The sequence below is a fragment of the Melozone crissalis genome, unplaced genomic scaffold (genome assembly GCF_028551555.1).
Source record: "Melozone crissalis strain CALT ecotype California unplaced genomic scaffold, PUWL_Pcris_2 ptg000082l_1, whole genome shotgun sequence".
Taxonomy (NCBI): domain Eukaryota; kingdom Metazoa; phylum Chordata; class Aves; order Passeriformes; family Passerellidae; genus Melozone; species Melozone crissalis.
Window position 1 is genome coordinate 713,723 of NW_026535859.1, and position 20,426 is coordinate 734,148.

Below are 20,426 nucleotides of genomic sequence, written 5' to 3' on the forward strand. Positions count from 1 at the left end.
CCCCTGCTCCTCCTCCCCCTTCATCCCTGCCCTTCCCTCCCTCCTCCTCCTCCCCCAGCAGCAGCCACACCCTCGGTGCCCCGTTCCCGCAGCCCTCGCAGCCCGTGGCAGGAGCGGGGATGGAGCCGGGACAGGTTGGGATGGGCAGCGCGGGGCTCTCGGCTGCTCCCAGCTGTTGTGGGCGGGGGGAACCCGGCCCGGGCCAAAGGAGAGGCAAACTGGGCAAACTGGGGGCTGCACATCCAAACTGGGCCTTGCTGGGGACCCTGCCTGGCCGCTGCCAGCCCTTGGGGCTCCTCTCGGCACATCCGCCAGGGGGGAACACACACAGGGCTGGGGGATCCGAGCAGTGGCAGCACTGCCAGGGACTGGGCTGCACTGGGATCGTACTGGGAGTGACTGGGAGTGTACTGGCTTTGTACTGACATCACACTGGTATCATGCAGGGACTGTACTGGGTTTGTGTTGATATTATACTGGGATCATACTGGGATCATACTGGGAGTGAGCAGGAGCCCGTGGGGAGCAATTTAGACCATGTTAGGGGCAAATGGGATAAACTGGGAGTGACTGGGATTATACTGAGGGTGACTGGGAGCACCTGTGAGCAACTGGAAAGATGCTAGGAGCAACTGGCAGAAATTGGGAGTGACTGGGTGCACATTGGAAGTGATTGGAAACTGCTGGACTTATACTGGGATGAACTAGGATCATGCTGGAGGTGACTGGGATCATACTGGCAGTGAGTGCCCCTACACTGAGGCTGACTGGAATTGCTTGGGAGCAAATGGGATCATACTGGAAGGAACTATAAAGATGCTGGAGGGAATGGGGTAAACTGGGATATACTGGGAGTGACTGGAAGGAAAGCAAGTGTGAAAAAGAGCAACTGAAACCATGTGGAGCACAACTGGTTCATACTGGCAGGGACTGGGAGCACACTGGGCTCATCTTGGGATCATACTAGGAGGGACTGGGCTAATACTGCGAGTATCTGAGAGCAACTGGGAACACACCCTGCACATCATCCCCTATACTGGGCCTGACTTGGACCAACTGGGAGCACGCTGGCAGCAAATGGCATCATACTGGGACTGACTGGGTTGATCTAGAAAGCAACTGGAACCATGCTGGAGGCAGCTGGGACCATACTGGGAGACATTGGAAGCAAGTGGGATTATACTGGGACCACACTTGGAGGGCTGGCATGTGACGGGGATCAAACTGGAGCTTACTGGGATCATATTGGGGTTGAAAGTGAGTGACTGGGATCACAGTTTGGGCTACTGGGAACAACTGAGAGAAACTGGGATGATGCTGCAAGCAAACTGGAGGAACTGGGAAGGACTGGATGCCTGCTGGAGGCAACTGGGATATACTGGCTATGACTGGGGGATCATACTGAGAGAACTGACACCTTACTGGGGCCACTGGCAGTGCCTGGAAATGACTACAGACATGCTGGGGACAACTGGGATATACTGGGAGTGTCTGTAACCATACTGGAATGACTGGAATCACACTGGGAACAACTGGGACCATGCTGGGGAGAACTGGGACCACATTGGGAGCAACTGGGAGTGAGTGGGACCATGCTGGGAGGGACTGAGATCATATGGGGAGTGATTCAGACTAGAGCAGGGACAACTGTATTCAAATGGGACCATACTGGGAGTGTCTGTAACCACAGGGGAGTGATGGAAGCACACTGGGAACAGCTGGGCCCATGCTGGGAGCAACTGGGATGACACTGGGGGCACTGGCATCAGACTGGGAGTGACTGGGAGCAACTGGGATTAGACTGCAAGTGACTGGAATCATACTCGAGTGGCTACAGTCATACTGGGATTATACTGGGCATGAATGGAACCTGACTGGGGCTTACTGGGAGCTACTGGGCCCATGTTGAGAGGAAAATGGGCATATATTGGGAGAAATTGGGATCGTCTAGAAGGTTCTGGAACCATGCTGAGAAGATTGAGACTATAACTAGGGCAACTGGGATTTACTGGGAAAGACTGGGATCATTCTGAGGTAACTAGAACTGTACTGGGGTAACTGGGATGTACTGGGAATGCCTGTAACCATACTGGGGGGGACTGGAACCACACTGGGAACAGCTGGGATCTTGCTGGGGGCAACTGGGACAATGCTCAGGGCAACTGGGCATGACTGAGACCCTGTTGGGAGGGACTGGGACTAATCTCAGGTTAACTGGGATCATAATGGGAGGAACTGGGAACAATTGGAACTCGGGGGCAAATGGGATCAAACTTGAATCACAGTGAGAGCAGCAGGGTCCATGCTGGGTTAGACTGGGATCACAGTGACAGAGACTGGAATCATGCTGGGATTGACTTGGAGTGGCTGTGAGCAACTGGAATTGTGCTGAAAGCAACTGGTAGAAAGTGGGAGTGACTGGGAGCATGCGGGGGGTGACTGGGATATACTGGGAGAGACAGAGTCACTGGGATCACACTGGAGGCTCCTGGGGTCATGCTGGCATTGACAGGGGGCAACTGGGATCACACTGGTATCAGACTGGCAGTGACTGGGATCATACTGGGAGTGGCTACAATCATACTGGGGTTAGAGTGGGTGTGATTGGACCCTGACTGGGGATTACTGGGAGCTACCAGGCCCATGCTGGGAGCCAACTGGGTCTCCCAGCAGCCTGGGGAGGGCGGGCAACGAGTGGACAGGGCACCCCCAGTCCAAGCGTGACCCCCAGCAGCTGGGCCAGGGGGGAACCTCCCCGGGCACCTGCGGGATGGGGGGCGATGCTCCCGGGGTCCGGAGTTCAGGCAGCGCCGGAGCCGCCCGATTCCGGCCGCGCTCTGCTCTCGCCGCTTCCTGCTGCCGCTCCGCCTCTTCCTCCCTGCCTCCTCCTCCTCCCCCGGTCCCGGAGGCCTCGCAGCCGGCGGGAGGAGCGGGGATGGAGCCGGGACAGGTCGGAACGGAGCGAGGGGTGGGGGGGGATGGCAGCAGTGGGAGTGACTGGGCTGTACTGGGATCATCCTGGGAGCAGCTCCCGGGTGACTGAGTTCTACTGGGACCGTACTGGGATCACACTGGGAGTGAGGAGGAGCAGCGCGATGGCTCCAGCGCTGGGGCTGGGGGCGCTGCTGGGGCCCCGGGGTTGCGGCGAGAGCTGAGGGGGACCCCCGGCACCGGGACTCTCTGATCGCCCATCCCGGAGCACCGGGGGGCCCCTGAACCCCCATTCGTGGGCGCCGGGATCCCCCCGCACTCCCATTCCCGGTTAGGGGATCCACCCTGCACCCCCTTATCCGGCACGAACAACCCCTGAACCCCCATTCCCATGTATGGGATCCACCCCGCACCCCCTTCCCGGCCATCCCGCCTCTCCCAGCCCCCATAGCCCTCTTTTCCTTCCCCCAGAGACCCCCTGGACCCCTATTCCTGCCTTTCCCATTCCCCAGCCCCTGCTCCACACCGAGGACACCCGGGACCCCTATTCCCAGCCATCCTGGCTTTTCCCACCTTTTGCTGGGAATGGGGACACTGGGGACCCTTGGAGCTCCCTTTCCTGCATGCAGGAACTCCCTTAGCCCAGCCCGTCCCCCCTCTGCCCACCGCAGCCTCCCCTTTTCTCAGTCCTGGAACCCCCAAACCCCGTTTCCTGCTCTCCCAGCTCTCCCTTTGGTTCCCCCTTTGGTTTCCCCGTGCCCTCCCAGCCCCCAAATCTCGGTGTCTCCCCCGTTCTCCTGTCCCTGCGTTCCCTGCCTGTGGCGCTGTCGGAGCCCGGCCCGGGGTTCCCCCGGTTGGTGTCCATGGGGTCCCTGGCTGGGATCCCTTTCCAGCGGGATCTCGGCACAGCCAGAGCCGGCACCACGAGCGGCACCGGCACGGGGCCACCGGGGAGCTGCCGCTGCTGCAGCTGCATCCTGCCATTCCCAGTTGCTCCCAGTTCCTCCCAGTGGCTGCGCAGTCGGCTCCCAGCATGCGCCTGGCAGGTCCCAGCACCCCCCAGACAGGGACCAATCACACCCCCTACAATCCCAGTCCAATTGTAGCTACTCCCAGTATGATCCCAGTCAGTCTCAGTATGATCCCAGTATCTTGCGGTCTAACTCCAGTCACTCCCAGTCTGATGCCAGTGGCCCCCAGTGTGATCCCAGTTGCTCCCTGTCAATGCAGCATAACCCCAGGAGCCTCCAGTATGATCCTTGTGACTGCCACCCTCTCCCAGTATATCCCAGTCAGCCCCAGCATGCTCCCAGTCACTCCCACTTCCCCCCAGTTGCTTTCAGCATGATTCCAGTTGCTCACAGCCACTCCCAGTCAATCCCAGTATGATTCCAGTCACCTTCAGTGTCATCCCAGTCACTCCCAGTAGAAACCAGTCCCAGTGCTGCCACTGCTGGGATCCCCCTGCCCTGTGTGCGTTCCCCCCTGGCGGATGTGCCGAGAGGAGCCCCAAGGGCTGGCAGCGGCCAGGCAGGGTCCCCAACAAGGCCCAGTTTGGATGTGCAGCCCCCAGTTTGCCCAGTTTGCCTCTCCTTTGGCCCGGGCCGGGTTCCCCCCGCCCGCAACAGCTGGGAGCAGCCGAGAGCCCCGCGCTGCCCATCCCGACCTGTCCCGGCTCCATCCCCGCTCTCGCCACGGGCTGCGAGGGCTGCGGGAACGGGGCACCGAGGGTGTGGCTGCTGCTGGGGGAGGAGGAGGAGGGAGGGAAGGGCAGGGATGATGGGGGAGGGGGAGGAAGGGAAGGGCAGGGATGAAGGGGGAGGAGGAGGGAGGGAAAGGCAGGAATGAAGGGGGAGGGGGAGGAGGAGAAGGAGAAGGGATGGAAGGGGCGGGATGGAAGAGAAGAAGGAGGTGGGGATAGGAAGGAGGAGGAGGAGGAGGAGGAGGAGCAGCGGAGATGGAAGAGGACGAGCGGGACAAGAGGAGGGAAGGAGGCGGGTTTAGGGGGGAGAAGGAGAGGAAGGAGGGATGGAGGAGGAGAAGGAGGTGGGGATAAGACAGAGGAGGAGCGGGAGGAAGAGGAAGAGGAGGGACAAAGGCGGATCAAGGCTGAGCAGACGGAGCCGCGCTCCAGCCCTGCCTGAATTCGCAGCCCCCACCTGTGGGATCATCGCCCCCACACATCGCGCAGGTGAGCGGGGAGGGGGATCCCGGCCCGGACACCCTGGGGAGTCGTTGGGTTGTGTTTTTTGGGGGAGATGTTTGGAGAATGAAGCAGTCCAAGGCTGAGCGGAAAAGGCCCCTCGGGGGGACATCGGGGGGTGCCGGTGGCGGCTGCCGGCAGAGGCAGCCTGGAGGAGCAGAGCCCTGTGTCCCCCAGGAGACCAAAGTGGGGAGCCCAGAGAGGGGGGAGCGCCGCCATTGGCGGGAGCCTGGAGAGGGGCAGGGGGAACTCCTTGGAGCCGTGTCACGATCCGTCCTAGTGAACGGAGAACCTGATGGTTCGTAGGGATCATCTCAAGGTGCAAAGAACCAACAAAGGCACAAGAGATTTGCAGCAACAATCAACAAATGTAATTTTATTGAAATAACCAGAACAGGAATGCATTGGTGAGGGGAACCGGGGGAAAAAGGATATATGGAAAAGAGGGAGGAAGAAGGGGGGATGGGTTATAGCTACCAATCGTGGTGCTGCTTTATCCTTTGTGGTCCAGCCGACGAAGTTCACCAGGCCATGTCTGGGGAGCTCTCGGAGGCACAGTTAATCTGGACCCCCAGTTATACTATTTTTTCTTTGGGGAGAGAGGGAATGAATTTCACAAGCGAAACAAAGGTCTTCAGGGGGAAAGAAGAGTATTTGTTCAGGGGTACACAAAGTTGAGCCAGGCAGCAAGCGAGAACCATTGTTTTCATGGCCCAGTGCTCGCACTTGTGCTTGCTCTGGGCAGCTTTCCTCCCCCCACCCCCCCCGCACACCTCCCCCGAGTTGGGGGTTTCAGTCCCAGTCTATGAAAGAAGGTGAGGGGGCCTTCTCACACAGGGGTTTCTTGTCTCGGTTCCTTGATGAAGAGGCCTACATCTCTACTTGTCTGTCACAATGGTTGAGGATGGGCAAGAGGGGTCTTCTCTTGGAAGAGGGACAACCCCAAAACTCAAACCAGCCAGGCCAGGAGGTGGGGAGAAGTTCTAGGACTATTGTTCAGAAAAGGGCAGGGTGCCCCTGTGAGTTCAGTGTCGCATATAGCAAACACCACCTGTGGAAACAGGGAGGTAGGAGTCAAGGAGTCAAGAACATGATTTCCCCCCCCACTGGTTCAGCAGTTTTTAAATGTTTTAGTAGTCTCCCTTCGTGGTAATTGTGAGGCAAAAGTGAAGGATATTTCGGACTGACTCTCACAAGGTGCTGCAGCCCAAAGCAGAGAATGAGGGGAGAAGGGAGCCCGGGAGCCCATAAAAGCTCTGGCATCCCGAAATGGGGAGAGCCAAGATGGGGGAGCTTTTGGTATTGCTGGGACTGCCAGCAGCCTGGGCAGGGTGGGCACCAAGGAGAAAGGGGACCCCCAATCCAAGTGTGACCCCAGCAAATGGGACAGGGGGGAACCCCCGAACACCAAAGGGGAGGGACCAGGGACAGGGAAGTCCTGGGAGGCTTTTTCAGGGCTGAATCTTGGTGTTTGGGAGGTTTATCTGAAGCCCAGGTGTCCTGTGACTTGTAGAGATGGACTTGGGCAGAGGGACCTTCAAACTCAATGTGTGTTGGGGAAGATGAAACAGGGAAGCCTTATAAATATGATTGTCTGGCAAAAGATTTTGATAATGTGGAAAGTCTAAGCAAGATTGAGATGAAAGCAAGCTTTTAGATACCTTAGTTAGCGAACAATTGGAAAACAGTGGTGTGGTCTGACTGAAGGTAATCCCCTTTTAATGAAACAATTCCCTCTGCTTGCAGACTGACCCACGGGTCAGAGCAGACCCTACTAGCTCAGCAGGAGGAGTCCAAAGAGAAGTATTTATGGTTTGAAATGTAACACAGTGTGGTGATGTAATGATTTTTATAGGCTGTATGTAAATGCTATAGGATTTATATCTTGCCCTAGATTGGTTAGTGAGAAATAGAAAATTCAACAGAGAAGAAGATTTATTGTATTGTAATGGGAACCTTACTCTCTTATGCTCTTACCCTCTTACTCCAGGATTTCCCATTGCCAACCCCAGGGAAGGCTGCAAGGAAGAGGAAGATGCCCCGGGACCCTGAGGCAGGTAAGGAGGAAGTCAGTGCCTCTTTCCCCTCTGTGCTGCTCCATCTCCCAGCCCAGCACGGCCCCGGCTGCAGCACAGCCCTGGGGGGATCTCCTTGCCCTTGCCTGTGGCACGGAGGCAAGTCCCATCCAGTCCTCGTCCTTCCTCCCCCAGAGCAGGAGCTGAGCATGGAGAGCAGGGAGGACAAATGCCCGCGGCACAACCTGGTGGCAGAGGCCGTTTTGAGCGGCTCCATGGCGCAGGAAGCCAACAGGGAGGAAAAGCCCCGGAGATGCCGCACGAGGAGGGGCTGCAAGCGCAGCTGGACGGGATATGAGGGGGAAAGAGCCAGCCTGGGCCAGGAAGGTGGCCAGAGATGGAGCCAGAGCTCAGAGCTGGTGCTGCATGAGCAGCTCCATGATGGGGAGAAGCCCCACACGTGCTTGGAGTGTGGGAAGGGCTTCAGCTGGAGCTCCAGCCTGATCCTGCACCAGAAGACCCACTCTGGTGAACGGCCCTATGAGTGTGGAGAGTGTGGGATGAGCTTCAGACGGCGCTCTCACCTGATCAGGCACCAGGTGATGCACACCGGGGAGAAGCCCTACGAGTGTGGGCAATGTGGGAAGAGCTTCAGCAGGAGCTCCGGCCTCATCGAGCACCAGAGGACCCACACTGGAGAGAGGCCGTACGAATGTGCGGAGTGTGGAAGGAGGTTCAGCCACTCTTCTGCCCTGATTGTGCACCTAAAGATCCACACTGGAGAGAGGCCCTACGAGTGTTCCAAGTGTGGGAAGAGGTTTAAGACCAGCTCCTATCTCCTCCTGCACTATTGGATTCACACGGACGAGAGGCCCTTCCAATGCCCTGAGTGCGGGAAGGGATTCAGGGACAACTCCACCCTGACGCAGCATCAACGCATCCACACCGTGGAGAGACCCCATGAGTGTGAGGAGTGTGGTAAGAGCTTCAGAAGGAGCTCCCACCTGATCAGCCACCAGATGATCCACAATGGGGAGAGGCCCTACGAGTGTTCCGAGTGTGGGAAGAGCTTCAGCCGCAGCTCCAGCCTGATCCAGCATCGGAACATCCACACTGGGGAGAGACCCTACAAGTGTGGGCAGTGCGGGAAGAGCTTCAGCCAGCATTCCACCCTGGTCAGGCACCACATGATTCACACTGGGGAGAGGCCTTACAAGTGTTCCGAGTGTGGGAAGGGCTTTACGAGCAGCTCCCATCTATTCCTGCACTATCGGATTCACACAGAGGAGAGGCCCTTCCGCTGCCCCGACTGTGGAAAGGGATTCATGCAGAACTCCGACCTCATCATCCATCAGCGCATCCACACTGGGGAGAGGCCCTATGAGTGTCCCCAGTGTGGGAAGAGCTTCTCCAGCAGCTCTCACTTGACCCGACACCAACGGAGGCACCGGTAAGGGAAGCCCTGGGAGTGCCCCGAGTGTGGGAAGAGCTTCGTGCGCTGCTCCAGCTCCATCCCCCACTGGAGGAGCCACTTTGGACACATCCGTGGTCACTCACATTCCCTTTGATCCATGTTGGCAACACACTCAGCTGCTTCTCCTTTTCGTTTGGCCTTTTTTCTCTTCTCCCTCTCTGCAGTCTAACAGCCCAGAGGGATGGATCTGTCACCTCAAAACCACTCAAATCCCAGTGAAAACTGCTTGATCTTACCCGGAAAGGATTCAGGCCCACATCAAAGCAGTTTTTTCCCACCTCAAACAAACCCTACCTCTTTACAAATTCACTTGATTCCACAGCCGCTGACATGGCTTGAATGGGGTTGGGAAGAGACTGGGAGATATGGGATCTCAATTTCAAGTGCTGGGATCTCAATTTCAAGTGCTCGGGACTGGGTGTGTGGGATGTATTTATAGCAAATAAAACTCCCAGACTTACTGCTTTCTCTCTGCTTTCTCTCCAGTTCAGGTTCAGTCCGTTGCAGTTCTGTTTGCAGAGTGCCGCCTCCCAGAGTGTCCCCTCACAGTTGGTGCCCTTGGCCTGAGCCCGCCCCTTTCCCCTCACGATTCCCGCCCTTTCTCTGCCCCCTTTCCCCTCATGGTTCCTGCCCTTTCCCTGCCCCCTTTCCCCTCACGGTTCCGCCCTTTCTCTGCCCCCTTTCCCCTCAGGGTTCTGCCCTTTCCCTACCCTCTTTCCCCCCACGCTTCCCCCCTTTCCCTGCCCCCTTTCCGCTCAGGGTTCCAGTGGGTTATGGGGGAGGAGGAGGGGCAGGAGGGATGGAAGAGGAGGGATGAAGGCGGAGAGAGAGCAGCGATGGAAGGAGAAGGAGGTGGGGTTAGGGAGGAGGAGGAGGAAAAGGGATGGAAGGGGCGGGATGAAAGAGGAGAAGGAGGTGGGGATAACACGGAGGAGCGGGAGGGGGGATGGAAGAGGAGGAGAGGGAGGAAGAGGAGGGACAAAGGCGGATCAAGGCTGAGCTGAAGGCGCAGAGGGGTTTCGAGCCCGGCCTGAATTCGCAGCCCCCACCTGCGGGATCATCGCCCGCCCCCCATCGTGCAGGTGAGCAGTGAGAGGGAGGCCGGCCCAGATATCCCTGGGGGTCCCTGGGTTGGGTTTTTGGGGGGACGACTGGAGAATGAACAAGTCCAAAGCTGAGCGGAAAAGGCCCCGCGGGGGGACATCGGGGGCTGCCGGTACCGTCCTGGTCGGGACGCCCTGGGGGGATCTCCTTGCCCTTGCCTGTGGCACGGAGGCAAATCCCATCCTGTCGTTGTCCTTCCTCCCCCAGAGCAGGAGCTGAGCATGGAGAGCAGGGAGGACAAATGCCCGCAGCAGAACCTGGTGGCAGAGGCCGTTTTGAGCGGCTCCATGGCACAGGAAGCCAACGGGGAGGAAAAGGCCCGGAGATGCCGCACGAGGAGGGACTGCAAGCGCAGCTGGCAGGGATCTGAGGGGGAAAGAGCCAGCCAGGGCCGGGAAGGCGGCCAGAGATGGAGCCAGAGCTCAGAGCTGGTACTCCATGAGCAGCTCCATGATGGGGAGAAGCCCCACACATGCTTGGAGTGTGGGAAGAGCTTCAGGTGGAGCTGCAGGCTGATCCAGCACCAGAGGACCCACACTGGGGAATGGCCCTACAAGTGTGGGGAGTGTGGGAAGAGCTTGAGGAGGAGCTCCGGCCTGATCGTCCATCAGAGGATCCACACTGGGGAACGGCCTTATGAGTGTTCAGAGTGTGGGAAGAGCTTCAGCTGGAGATCCCAACTGATCATGCACCAGAGGATCCACACTGGGGAGAAGCCCTATGAGTATGGGGACTGTGGAAAGAGCTTCAACCAGAGCTCCCACCTTATCCTGCATCAGAGGATCCACACAGGGGAGAAACCCTATGAGTGTGGGGAGTGTGGGAAGAGCTTCAGCTGCAGGTCTGACCTGACCAAGCACCAGAGGACCCACACTGGGGAGAGGCTGTACAACTGTGGGGAGTGTGGGAAGAGGTTTCTAACCAGCTCCAATCTCCTCTGCCACTATCAGAGTCACACAGAGGAGAGGCCCTTCCAATGCCCCAAGTGCAGGAAGGGATTCAGGGACAACTCCACCCTTATCAGGCACCGGCGCATCCACACTGGGGAGAGGCCCTACGAGTGTGATAAATGCAGAAAGATGTTTCAGACCAGCCCCCATCTCCTCCAGCACTATTGGATTCACACAGAGGAGAGGCCCTTCCAATGCCCCGATTGTGGGAAGGGATTCAGGGACAGCTGCACCCTCATCAGACACCGGCGCATCCACACTGGGGAGAGGCCCTACGAGTGTCCCCAGTCTGGGAAGAGCTTCTCACAGCGCTCTAACTTGACCTGACACCAACGAAGGCACCACTGAGGGAAGCCCTGTGAGTGCCCCAAGTGTGGGAAGAGCTTCGTGCGCTGCTCCAGCTCCATCCCCCACTGGAGGAGGCACTTTGGGTACAGCCCTGGTCACTCACATTCCCTGTGATGCATGTTGGCAACACACCTGGCTGCTTCTCGTTTTGGTTTGACCTTAATTTTTTTCTGCTTCATCTTCATCCCTGAAAAACAGCCAAATCAGGGTTAAATGAAAGAAATTGATCAAAGATCTCTAAAGTTCCAGAATTTCAGAGGTTTTAGAGCGGAATTGGTGGTTTGGGGGCAAAATCCTGGAGGATTTGTGCGGTCTGTGAGGGGAGATTTTGCACAGTGTTCTCCATCTGTTTGCACTCCAAAAGCCAAGAGGGTCACCTCAAAACATTTGAATCTCATTCCAAACAACTGAATTTAAGTCATACAGGCGTAATCTCACTTCATAATGCCTTGTTCCCACACTAAAGCACTCAATTCCATGCCAACCTCACTCCATTCCACAGCCACCAGAGTGAGATGGGGTTGGGAGGAGACTGGGAGAAGTGGGATCCCAATTTGGAGCGGTGGGGATGGGGACTGTGTGGGACTGGGTGGGTGGGATGTATCTGATAGTAAATAAACCTTTCAGGGTTACTGATTTCTGTCCCGTTCATTTTCAGTCGCTTGCAGTTCTTTTTGCAGAGTGCCACCTTCTCAGCTGATTGTGTTTGTGTCCCCTGTTCTCTCCTGCCTCTCTTTGCCTGCTCTGTTTCTCTCTCAGTGTCTCCCTTGAGCAAGGGCAGCTGCCACCAAAGACCCTGCCCTGATTTAATTCCCAGTGCAGGAGCTACAACAGCCATGGGTGAAGTTCTGAAGGCTGGCAGTGAAATGTCACTGTAGGATCTTGCTCCACTTGGCTTTTGGCCCCTTCTTAAGAGCTTTGCGTTCAAGGGCAGGAACATCTTTTCCTGGCTGGGAACTGGAATTCCAGACCCTTGGGGTGTGTGCCATGCAGGACCATACAGACTGGGTTCATGTGGACTGGGATCCCACAGACTGGGACTGCACAGACTGGGACCATATGGATCAGGACTATACAGACGGGGGTCATGCGGACTTGGATTGTATGGGTTGGGACTGTATGGGTTGAGATTTTACAGACTGCGATCATATGGACCAGGATTTCACAGGCTGGGACCATATGGATTAGGAGCAGAGACTGGGATCATCCAAACTGGACCATATGGACCGGGATGGCTGCACCAGATCAATGTGAACCAAGGGGGTCCCGCCCTGCCCTGGGGTCTCTCCCCATCCTGCCCAGGGATGCAGCCAAAGCTCCCCGGAAGGAACGCAGAGGTCTGGGAGTGATCCCAGTGCCAATCCCATTTCCAATCCCATTTCCGATCCCAGTGCCTGTCTCAGTGTGATCCTGGTGCTGATCCCGGTCCCACTGCCAGCCTTGGTCTCTGTCTCAGTCCCGTGTTGCCTTCTGGAGCAAGGCAGGCGACCTGGTTCAGACGAACAGCACGGTGGCCCACTCACCAGGGCCACTCGGGCCAATGACACACGCAGACATCAATGTGATGGACAGTCAAAAGGCGTTTATTATCTCGTCTCTTGGGTTTTTATAGTCTAAGGGGTCTCTACGTCAGCATGGGTCTGTCTTTACCATCTATGGTTAGTAAGAGGTGGACTGTTACTGGGTAGGGGATGGAAAGTTACTGGAATTTGGTTAGGGGAGGCTACATTCCTATGTTAGTTTCTTATCTATGGGAAGCAGATGGTCTTATCTAAGGGCATCTGAGGGTCCTGGCTTTCCGTTACATCGCGAGATCTTCCGCAGCGCCTTTCCCTGTCTACCACATCTCCCCCCCACTTTTCACAAATGAATGAGGTAGTCATGCACATAGGTACTTAAATGAGGTATAAGGTTGTAGCTTGACAAGGGAAAAGGGTCTTGGGAGTCCTGAGTAAGCTTTTGTCAGACAAGTTCGGAGGATCTTGTGACTGACGGTGTTCCCTGGTTGAATTCTCCGGTTGAATTCACAGCAATTGTCGTCGGCCTAGGTACCAGATATTGGTCCGTTCCAGGCGGCTCTGAACGAACGAGACCAGCTTGTTCAGCAGGCATGGTCCGAAGGTGACTGTTAGAAACAGCATCGCCAATGGACCTATCAGGACAAAAATCAGAGTGGTTAGCCAAGGTGATTGATTGAACCAGGACTCGTACCAGCCCTGTTGGGCCTCCCTGTCTTTCTGTCTCTGAGCCAGTCGGTTCCGGAGTTCTGCCATGGAGTCTCTCACGACTCCCGTGTGGTCTGCGTAGAAACAGCACTCCTCCTTCAAGGCGGCGCACAAGCCCCCTTGCTGCATGAACAGGAGGTCTAGGCCTCGCCTGTTCTGCAAGACCACTTCTGAGAGTGAGGAGACCGACTTCTCTAGAAAGGAGATGGATTTCTCGATCCTTTGCAGGTCCTCGTCAATTGTTGCTTGCAGCTGGGACAGTCCTTGGTGCTGGGTCACTAGGGCTGAGACTCCTGTGGCCGTTCCGGCTGCTCCCAGACCCAGCAGCATTGCGATAGTTATACCTGTCAATATTTCTCTTTTGTGGATCCGGCTGGGTCCCTCAAGAAGATGGTACATTTCTTCGTCTGAGTGGTACAGGATCCTAGGAACAATCAGAACTTGGACACAGAAGTCGTTAGAGTCATTGAATTTGGGAAGGAACACACAAGGACTCACTCCGGATCGCTGGCAAACCCACATCCCAGATGCGGCTGGGACTGCCCATTTATTGTTTTTCCTGTTAGGCTTGACGATTTTGGTGCAGACGTTGCCTTTCCGCCTAGCTAGGGTTGCATTGCCAAAGCATCTGCCTCGGCCTGTGACTTGACTCAGGGTGATTCCCTTGCGAGGGGTGTCCCATCTGTACTGGTGTGAGGAGCGTTGGCTGAGGAATACCTGAAGGGAGTGTTTAAGGCGACTCCTTCGAAAAAGGGAGGTTTGACATCGTAACAAAGCCAGCAGGATTCGGTTAGGTTAGGGTTGGATTCGTTCAGGGATACAAAGGTTGCTTCTAACATGCGAAGGATTGGGTCCGAGTCTGACTCGGTTAAGCGGCTCCTCTGAAAGGTTTCCGCATGACCGGTCGGGACTTTGCTGACCCCTGTGGGTAAGGTTTTGGGGTAGGTTACGTTTCTCCCTTTCGGCACGCTTTTAATCGCTTTGTTGGGTCCGACTGCTTGGGGTGCTGACGGTTGAAGCCTGATAATTTGCACGTTCGCCCTCTCTTTTGACCCTTGAAGGACTACTGTCCACGTTCTGCCTGTGGCCCAGCTAGGGTGATCTGGCTGCAAGACCGTCATGTTGTACTCGGTGCATGCCCGAAATCTAGGGACTTTATGTTGGTTTCGATGGAAGTTCCCGTGAAAGAAGAGGGGTATTTTGCAACCGATGGGTGCCCAGGTGAATTGTAAGAATTTGTCTGGCTCTTGTGGATCCCACCCAGGCCCCAATGGTCTGACATCTGTAACTATGGTTTCGCAGCCCCAGTGCCCGCAGTATCCCCACCCTGGGTGATTGCAGTAGCTTTTCCCAGGGTTTGAAGCTGGGCATCAGTAGGATAGGTACAAGTGTTTGACGTGTGGGGAATAGGGGTGTACCTTTGGCTGTCCTGGAAACAGGTCGGTGATGCGGAGCACGAAGGATGGGGTGTTCGGTGTGGTGATTTGTCTGAGCGCTTTGCCCCTACTAAGGTGTCGCATGACCCACCTGAAGGGCTGATGGGGGTAGTGGTCTGGGCTGGCTTGCCCCCTGGCAACAAGCCCCAACAGCAAAATCGCACAGAAACACCCTTGGTGCTTGGGTCTCACCCGTGCGGGTCTCTCGGGTGCTGCTTGGCGGCTTGGTGGTCTGTCGCTTTCGTCCGGAACCGGGAAGTACACGTCACGAGGGCGTCCCACGAGCAGGTCCTGTAAACAAATACTCGCAATTCTCGTCAGTCTCATTCTGCTCGCCCTGAAGGTCCGGTTTAATCGACTTAAGTGGACACCACCTGATTTTGCCGTCCTTTTTGACCGCTGCGTACCCTCGCCCCGTGAGCATCAGCCTCCAACCCCGTTCCCACTCGCCTAGCTCGTTTCTGATTACCACCTGTGGGCCCTCTTCTAGCGTTCGAGTGACCCAGTGTTTTTGAACGGGACTGTTTGTTTCATCTCCCCTAGGGAATTGATTCAGTGCCAGCAAGGCGGTTGCCAGCATACATGCCTGATCTCCTGGGGGAATGCCATTGGCAAAGCCCTCTGCTTTTGCCAACACTTCTATCTTGGTTTTCAGGGTCTGGTTTGCTCTCTCTACTATGGCCTGTCCGGTACTGTTATGTGGGATGCCGTACACTAGCGTGATACCCCATTTCGAGGCGAATTCCGGTACTTGTTTGGATTTGAAGTTGGAGCCGTTGTCCGTTTTGATCTGCTTGGGGATACCTAGCCAAGCCATGGCTGTCAACCAGTGCTGAATTGTGGCTTTGGAGTTGGTTTTGGGGTGCTGTGTAGCTACGATTGCTCCGCTATAAGTGTCTACTGTCACTGCAAGCCATGCTCGGGGCCTCAGTATTTCGCACCAGGTGAAGTCCGACTGCCAGATTTCTGAGGGCTTGAGACCACTCGGGTTGACTCCGTAGGACCAAAGGGGTGACTTCTGGCAATGAGGGCAAGTGGCTACCACATGTTTGGCGTCCGCCGTCGAGATTCCGCATCTCTTCGCCAGTGCTTTGACTCCGATGTGGAGCGACTCGTGCAGTTGACGGGCTCTTTGCAAGGTCCAAACGCCTTTCGCTGCGGCGTCCGCCCTGTCGTTGCCGATCTGAAAGTAACCTTTGACTGGGTCATGGCTGTTGATGTGGATGACTGACACGGTGCCCTGTCACGAGGAGAGTGCTTCTTCCAGCATTAGGGCTGCTGCTGATGTTGACACTCCTGGTCCTGCCATGGCTAGGCAGAGCCTCGCCACGAATATAGAGTCCGTTACGATGTTGAGGTGTTCGTCTTGGAAGAGTCCGCACGCCAAAACCACTGCTGCTGCTTCCAGCTGTTGCACTGACAGTGTGGGGTCCCTCGCTTTGACGCAGTGCCATTGCTCTCCTGCCTGCCACACTGCCGCTGCGGTTGAAGTCGTGGAGGAAGCGTCTGTGAAGACCGTTGGTCCCAGCTGCGGTCTGTCCTTGACCTTCGGTGGCATGTCCATGTCGACTATGGTCAGCAGCTTGGTCCAGGGTGGCTTGGAAGAGTAGGAGATTTCTCCTCCGAAGCTGGAGAGAGCAAGGGCCAGGTACTCCGATATTGCGGCTGACTCTGTGGTTGGTTGCTTGCGAAACGGAAGGTGGATGCTTGTCGGCTCTGTCCCTAGGTGTTTCAAGGCGAGTCTCCTGCCTTTCGTGATGAGGTTGGCAATGCACTCGATTCCTGGGGAAAATGCACGAGCGGGTCTTCCGAGGACCACCCATTGGATCGGTCGGGCCTTTTCTGCAGGTCCTTGGGCCAGTGCTCCCACTCCCCCCTTCGGTGTAAAGTGGACGTACAGGTCCAGTGGCACGGCTGGGTTCCACCTGGCAAGCGTGCCAGTGGCCATTTGGTTTTCGATGAAGTCGAGGGAGCTCTTTGCTTGCTGTGTCAGCTCCTTGGGTTCCCAGGGGTGCTTTCCTTTCAGGAGGTCGTACAGAGGGTCCATGACCTCGGGAGGAATCAGGACGATGTTGCGAAGCCACTGCAGTGATCCCACCAGGCGTTGCACGTCGTGGAGCGTCTCGATGTCTCGGTTGATCTTCATCTCGGGGGGTGTTACGTAGGAGCTCGTGATGCCTACTCCCAGGAAGGTCACGCAGGGTCCTCTCTTGATCTTTGCGCTCGCGATCTCGAAGCCGTTGGCCTGAAGGGTTTCCGTGACTGTGGTCACCAGGTGATCCACTTGGCTTGTCGATGGTGCTGCGACCAGGATGTCGTCCATGTACTGGATGATGGTTGCGGTGGGGTAGGAGTGTCGGACTGGCGTCAGTGCTTTGTCCACGGTGATTTGGCATATGGTCGGGCTGTTGACCAGGCCTTGCGGAAGTACTCTCCATTGGAAGTGAAGGTTGGGCCGCTCGCCGTTCCGAAATGCCATGGAAAAGGCGAATCGTTCTCTGTCCTCAGGGTGCAGGGGTATTGAAAAGAAGCAGTCCTTGATGTCCAGTACTGCACTCAGCTGTCCTGTGGGAATGGCTGAGTTCGCGGGAAGCAGTGTCTGGACTGGACCCATGGGTCTGATAGTCTTGTTCACTTCTCTCAGGTCGTGGACGAGACGATAGCCTTGTCCGGACCTTTTGGGGACCACGAATACCGGGGTGTTCCAAGGGCTGGGGGAGGGTTCTATGTGACCCTTTTGCAGTTCTCGATCGACCAGTTCCAGCAAGGCTGCCATTCGAGGCTCTGTCAGGGGCCACTGCTCGACCCATACAGGGTCTGATGATTTCCAAGTCAATTTGATTGGCAGCGGAGGGTGTACGGCAGTGGCCCTCAGGATAAATTTGTGATCCGGAATCCTAGCAAGGAGAGAACATCCCTTCCTAACAGGGGTGGAGAATTCTGCAAAATGTAGGGGTAGATTGCTACTGTCTGTTCTGGTCCCTTTTTCGTGTGAAGTGTTATAGCCACCAGCTGGGTGCTTTTCCATGCCCGGGACTGCCCCCCCACTCCGTTCACTGGGGGGACTTCTTTGAATTGCCAATGCCCAGGCTAATGCGTTTGGGGAATAATCGTGCAGTCTGATCCCGTGTCTCCCCAAAACTGAAGCCCTATGATGTGAGGATCTTGGCTGCCGTAAAGGCGGCATGTCCCCCACACCATCAAGGGTTCCTTCCCTATTTTCATGACCAAGGCCACCCAGGGATCCCGCTCTGGGGCGTCCCCTGCTGTTCCTGTGACTCCGGCACGGGTTGTGGTGGTGGGGGGTGCGAAGGTATTGAGGGTGCTGCGCAACTCTGCCATTGTATTGCTGGGGGGGGTGCAAAGGTGACTGGTCCCTGTGGGGGCATAGGGTATGAGAGTCTCCTGCCCCACTGGGGGTTGCTGTAGCTGGGCCGCTGCATATTCCAGGTGGGAGGGGGCTGAACACGGCCCGGCCACCCCCTCCCTCTCCTGTTTCCCTGGGGCCTGGATCTGCATTCCTTAGCTAAGTGCCCCTTCCTTCCACACCCCCAGCACGGTCCCCTGCCTCCCGCTTGGCGTGGTGGAGCAGCTGCTGATAGGCGCCTTGGCTGGGGGCAATTTGCTGCCAAGTGGCCTGCCTGGCCGCACTTAAGGCATGCCATCACGCTGGTTATTGCAGTTTGAACTGCTGCTTGGATGGGAGCTAGGTGTTCCTCCTTTTCAACGTGTCTGATCATGGCAGCTATATTAGACCCCTGTGGCAGTGATCTTAAAATGTCCTTGGTGGCTGAGTTGCATTGCTGGCGTAAGCACTCTGCCAGCACGGGACCCTTTGCCTCTGAAGGTAACGTGGAGGAGTCTAATGCAGCCTGGAGCTTGTCCACGAATTGAATGAAGCTCTCACTCTCACCCTGTTTTATGGAAGACCATGGAGAGGGTTTGGCTACCACTTTAGAAGCGTCACGGATGGCTTCTCGGGCAGCTCGGGTCGTTGTCATGACCTCATGGGCTCGCAGGCCCTCAGCCTGTTGCTGGGGGGTGATCATAGTGGGGTCTGTGCCCATAAGCCTCTGTATGCTGGAACCGTGCAGTGGATGGTCTGCCCCTGTTACCAAGGCTAGCTGTTTCATGCAATTATCCTCCCATTCTTGTTTGAAAATGATCATCCCTGCACCATCAAATATCATTCTACATGTCTGCTTAATATCAAAGGGAAGCATGTCGTCCCCACCAAAAAGGCCGTCAATAAGTGTGCAAACCATGGCAGAATTAATTCCCTTATCCGCAATCGCTTTAACAATTGCCTGCACATCTTTCGGATTGACTGGTGAATAAGTCCTTTGGTTTCCGCCTGCCCCCCCCACACGGACCGGGAACACTAAAGTGGCAGACGGAGCCCATTCCACGCAAGCCATTTTTATTTTCCGCCAGTTTGTGAGCAGGGTTTGGTTTTTCTCTGGTAACCCCTTCACCCAAGCGGGAGCACTGTGGCTAGTAACCTTACATGCCGCTTCTCTCTCTCTGTTAAAGCCGTAATCCCGATCGGAATCCTCCGATCCTATCTCGGGCTCGGAGCTCGAGCCCGAGTCCGAGCCGGAAGTTGAATAAGGAGACGCTTCCGGGCTGCTCTGCCTTTTCCCCAGACTCCGACCCCGCCCCCTCCTGCGGGGGTCGGGCCGTTCCCTCTCCCTGGGGTCCCCCCGCCTCCTGCTGGGGGAGGTCCTTGCCCTATAAGGACCTAATTTGAACTGAGGGCTCTGATTGGTCTTACGCGCCTCCGCGGGGGCCGCCCCGTCCCCCCGCTCGCCCGCGCATGCGTTGTTAAGCGGGCTGACCGCGCTTCCGCCCCCCGCCTCCTCCTTTCTGCCCTGACCACGCGGTTCGGCGCCATTTTCAAACGCATATGGTGGGGGGGCGTTTTTATCGGTCCCTACGGGGTCCGCCGATTCGGCCGCGTTCTGCGCCTCCTCCGCGAGCCCCCGCCAGAACGTCCGCAGGTGTTCCCCCCACTCCGATGGTGAATCCGCTCGCTGAGGGGGGTTTGGCGTTCGCGCCTCCGCGCGCCCGCCCGGGTCAGGCCCCTCCGTGGTTTGTGTCGCCGCGCCCACCCCCAACTGCGGCACGGCTAATAAACAAGTTCGCGCGGCTATCCAGGTTTCTTGCTCTTGTCGAGCCTTTTGCAGAGCCTGGACAACCCTGCCCCACGATTTTAGGGCTGTCCCTGAGCCCGAGGACATGGTGTCCTCCGCCAGGGCTTTTGTATAATTATCCCACACGTCCGAATGTAGGACGTCCACGGGGCTTTCAATAGCCCCAAGCTTAATCAGTCTCGGCAATGCGAGAGATAAATCCCTAAGTTTACATTCTATACCCCATTGTGCATGCATCTCTGTTACGACCTTCGCAATGGCTTCCATGGTCCACGCTGGTCCGGAGGCGTCCCTCCCGCTGTGGTCAGACCTGCTGCCAGCAGCCGCTGATATCTGGCCAGGAGAACTCCCGAACCCCGGGGGCTGCAGCAGTCCCGGGTTTGGCACCAGTTTGTTGCCTTCTGGAGCAAGGCAGGCGACCTGGTTCAGACGAACAGCACGGTGGCCCACTCACCAGGGCCACTCGGACCAATGACACACGCAGACATCAATGTGATGGACGGTCAAAAGGCGTTTATTATCTCGTCTCTTGGGTTTTTATAGTCTAAGGGGTCTCTACGTCAGCATGGGTCTGTCTTTACCATCTA

The 20,426-nt window shown here is 56.6% G+C and overlaps 2 protein-coding genes across 2 annotated transcripts in view; one reads left to right on the forward strand and one right to left on the reverse strand.

Moving 5' to 3' along the window:
- LOC128946684 (zinc finger protein 883-like) overlaps positions 1-20,426 on the reverse strand; it is a 126,939-nt gene that overhangs the window by 11,636 nt on the left and 94,877 nt on the right. The gene's annotated exons all lie outside the window — the stretch shown is intronic.
- Positions 7,110-8,640, forward strand: LOC128946666 (zinc finger protein 420-like). The gene is made up of 2 exons (XM_054290610.1): positions 7,110-7,191; positions 7,345-8,640. Exons 1-2 carry the CDS (start codon positions 7,170-7,172, stop codon positions 8,601-8,603), a joined length of 1,281 nt encoding a protein of 426 aa, XP_054146585.1. The 5' UTR covers positions 7,110-7,169; the 3' UTR covers positions 8,604-8,640.

Coding starts and splice junctions, on each gene's coding strand:
- LOC128946666 (XM_054290610.1), top strand. CDS start 7,170: ATGCCCCGGGACCCTGAGGCAG. Junction 7,192..7,344: donor GCCCCGGGACCCTGAGGCAG/GTAAGGAGGAAG, acceptor TTCCTCCCCCAG/AGCAGGAGCTGAGCATGGAG.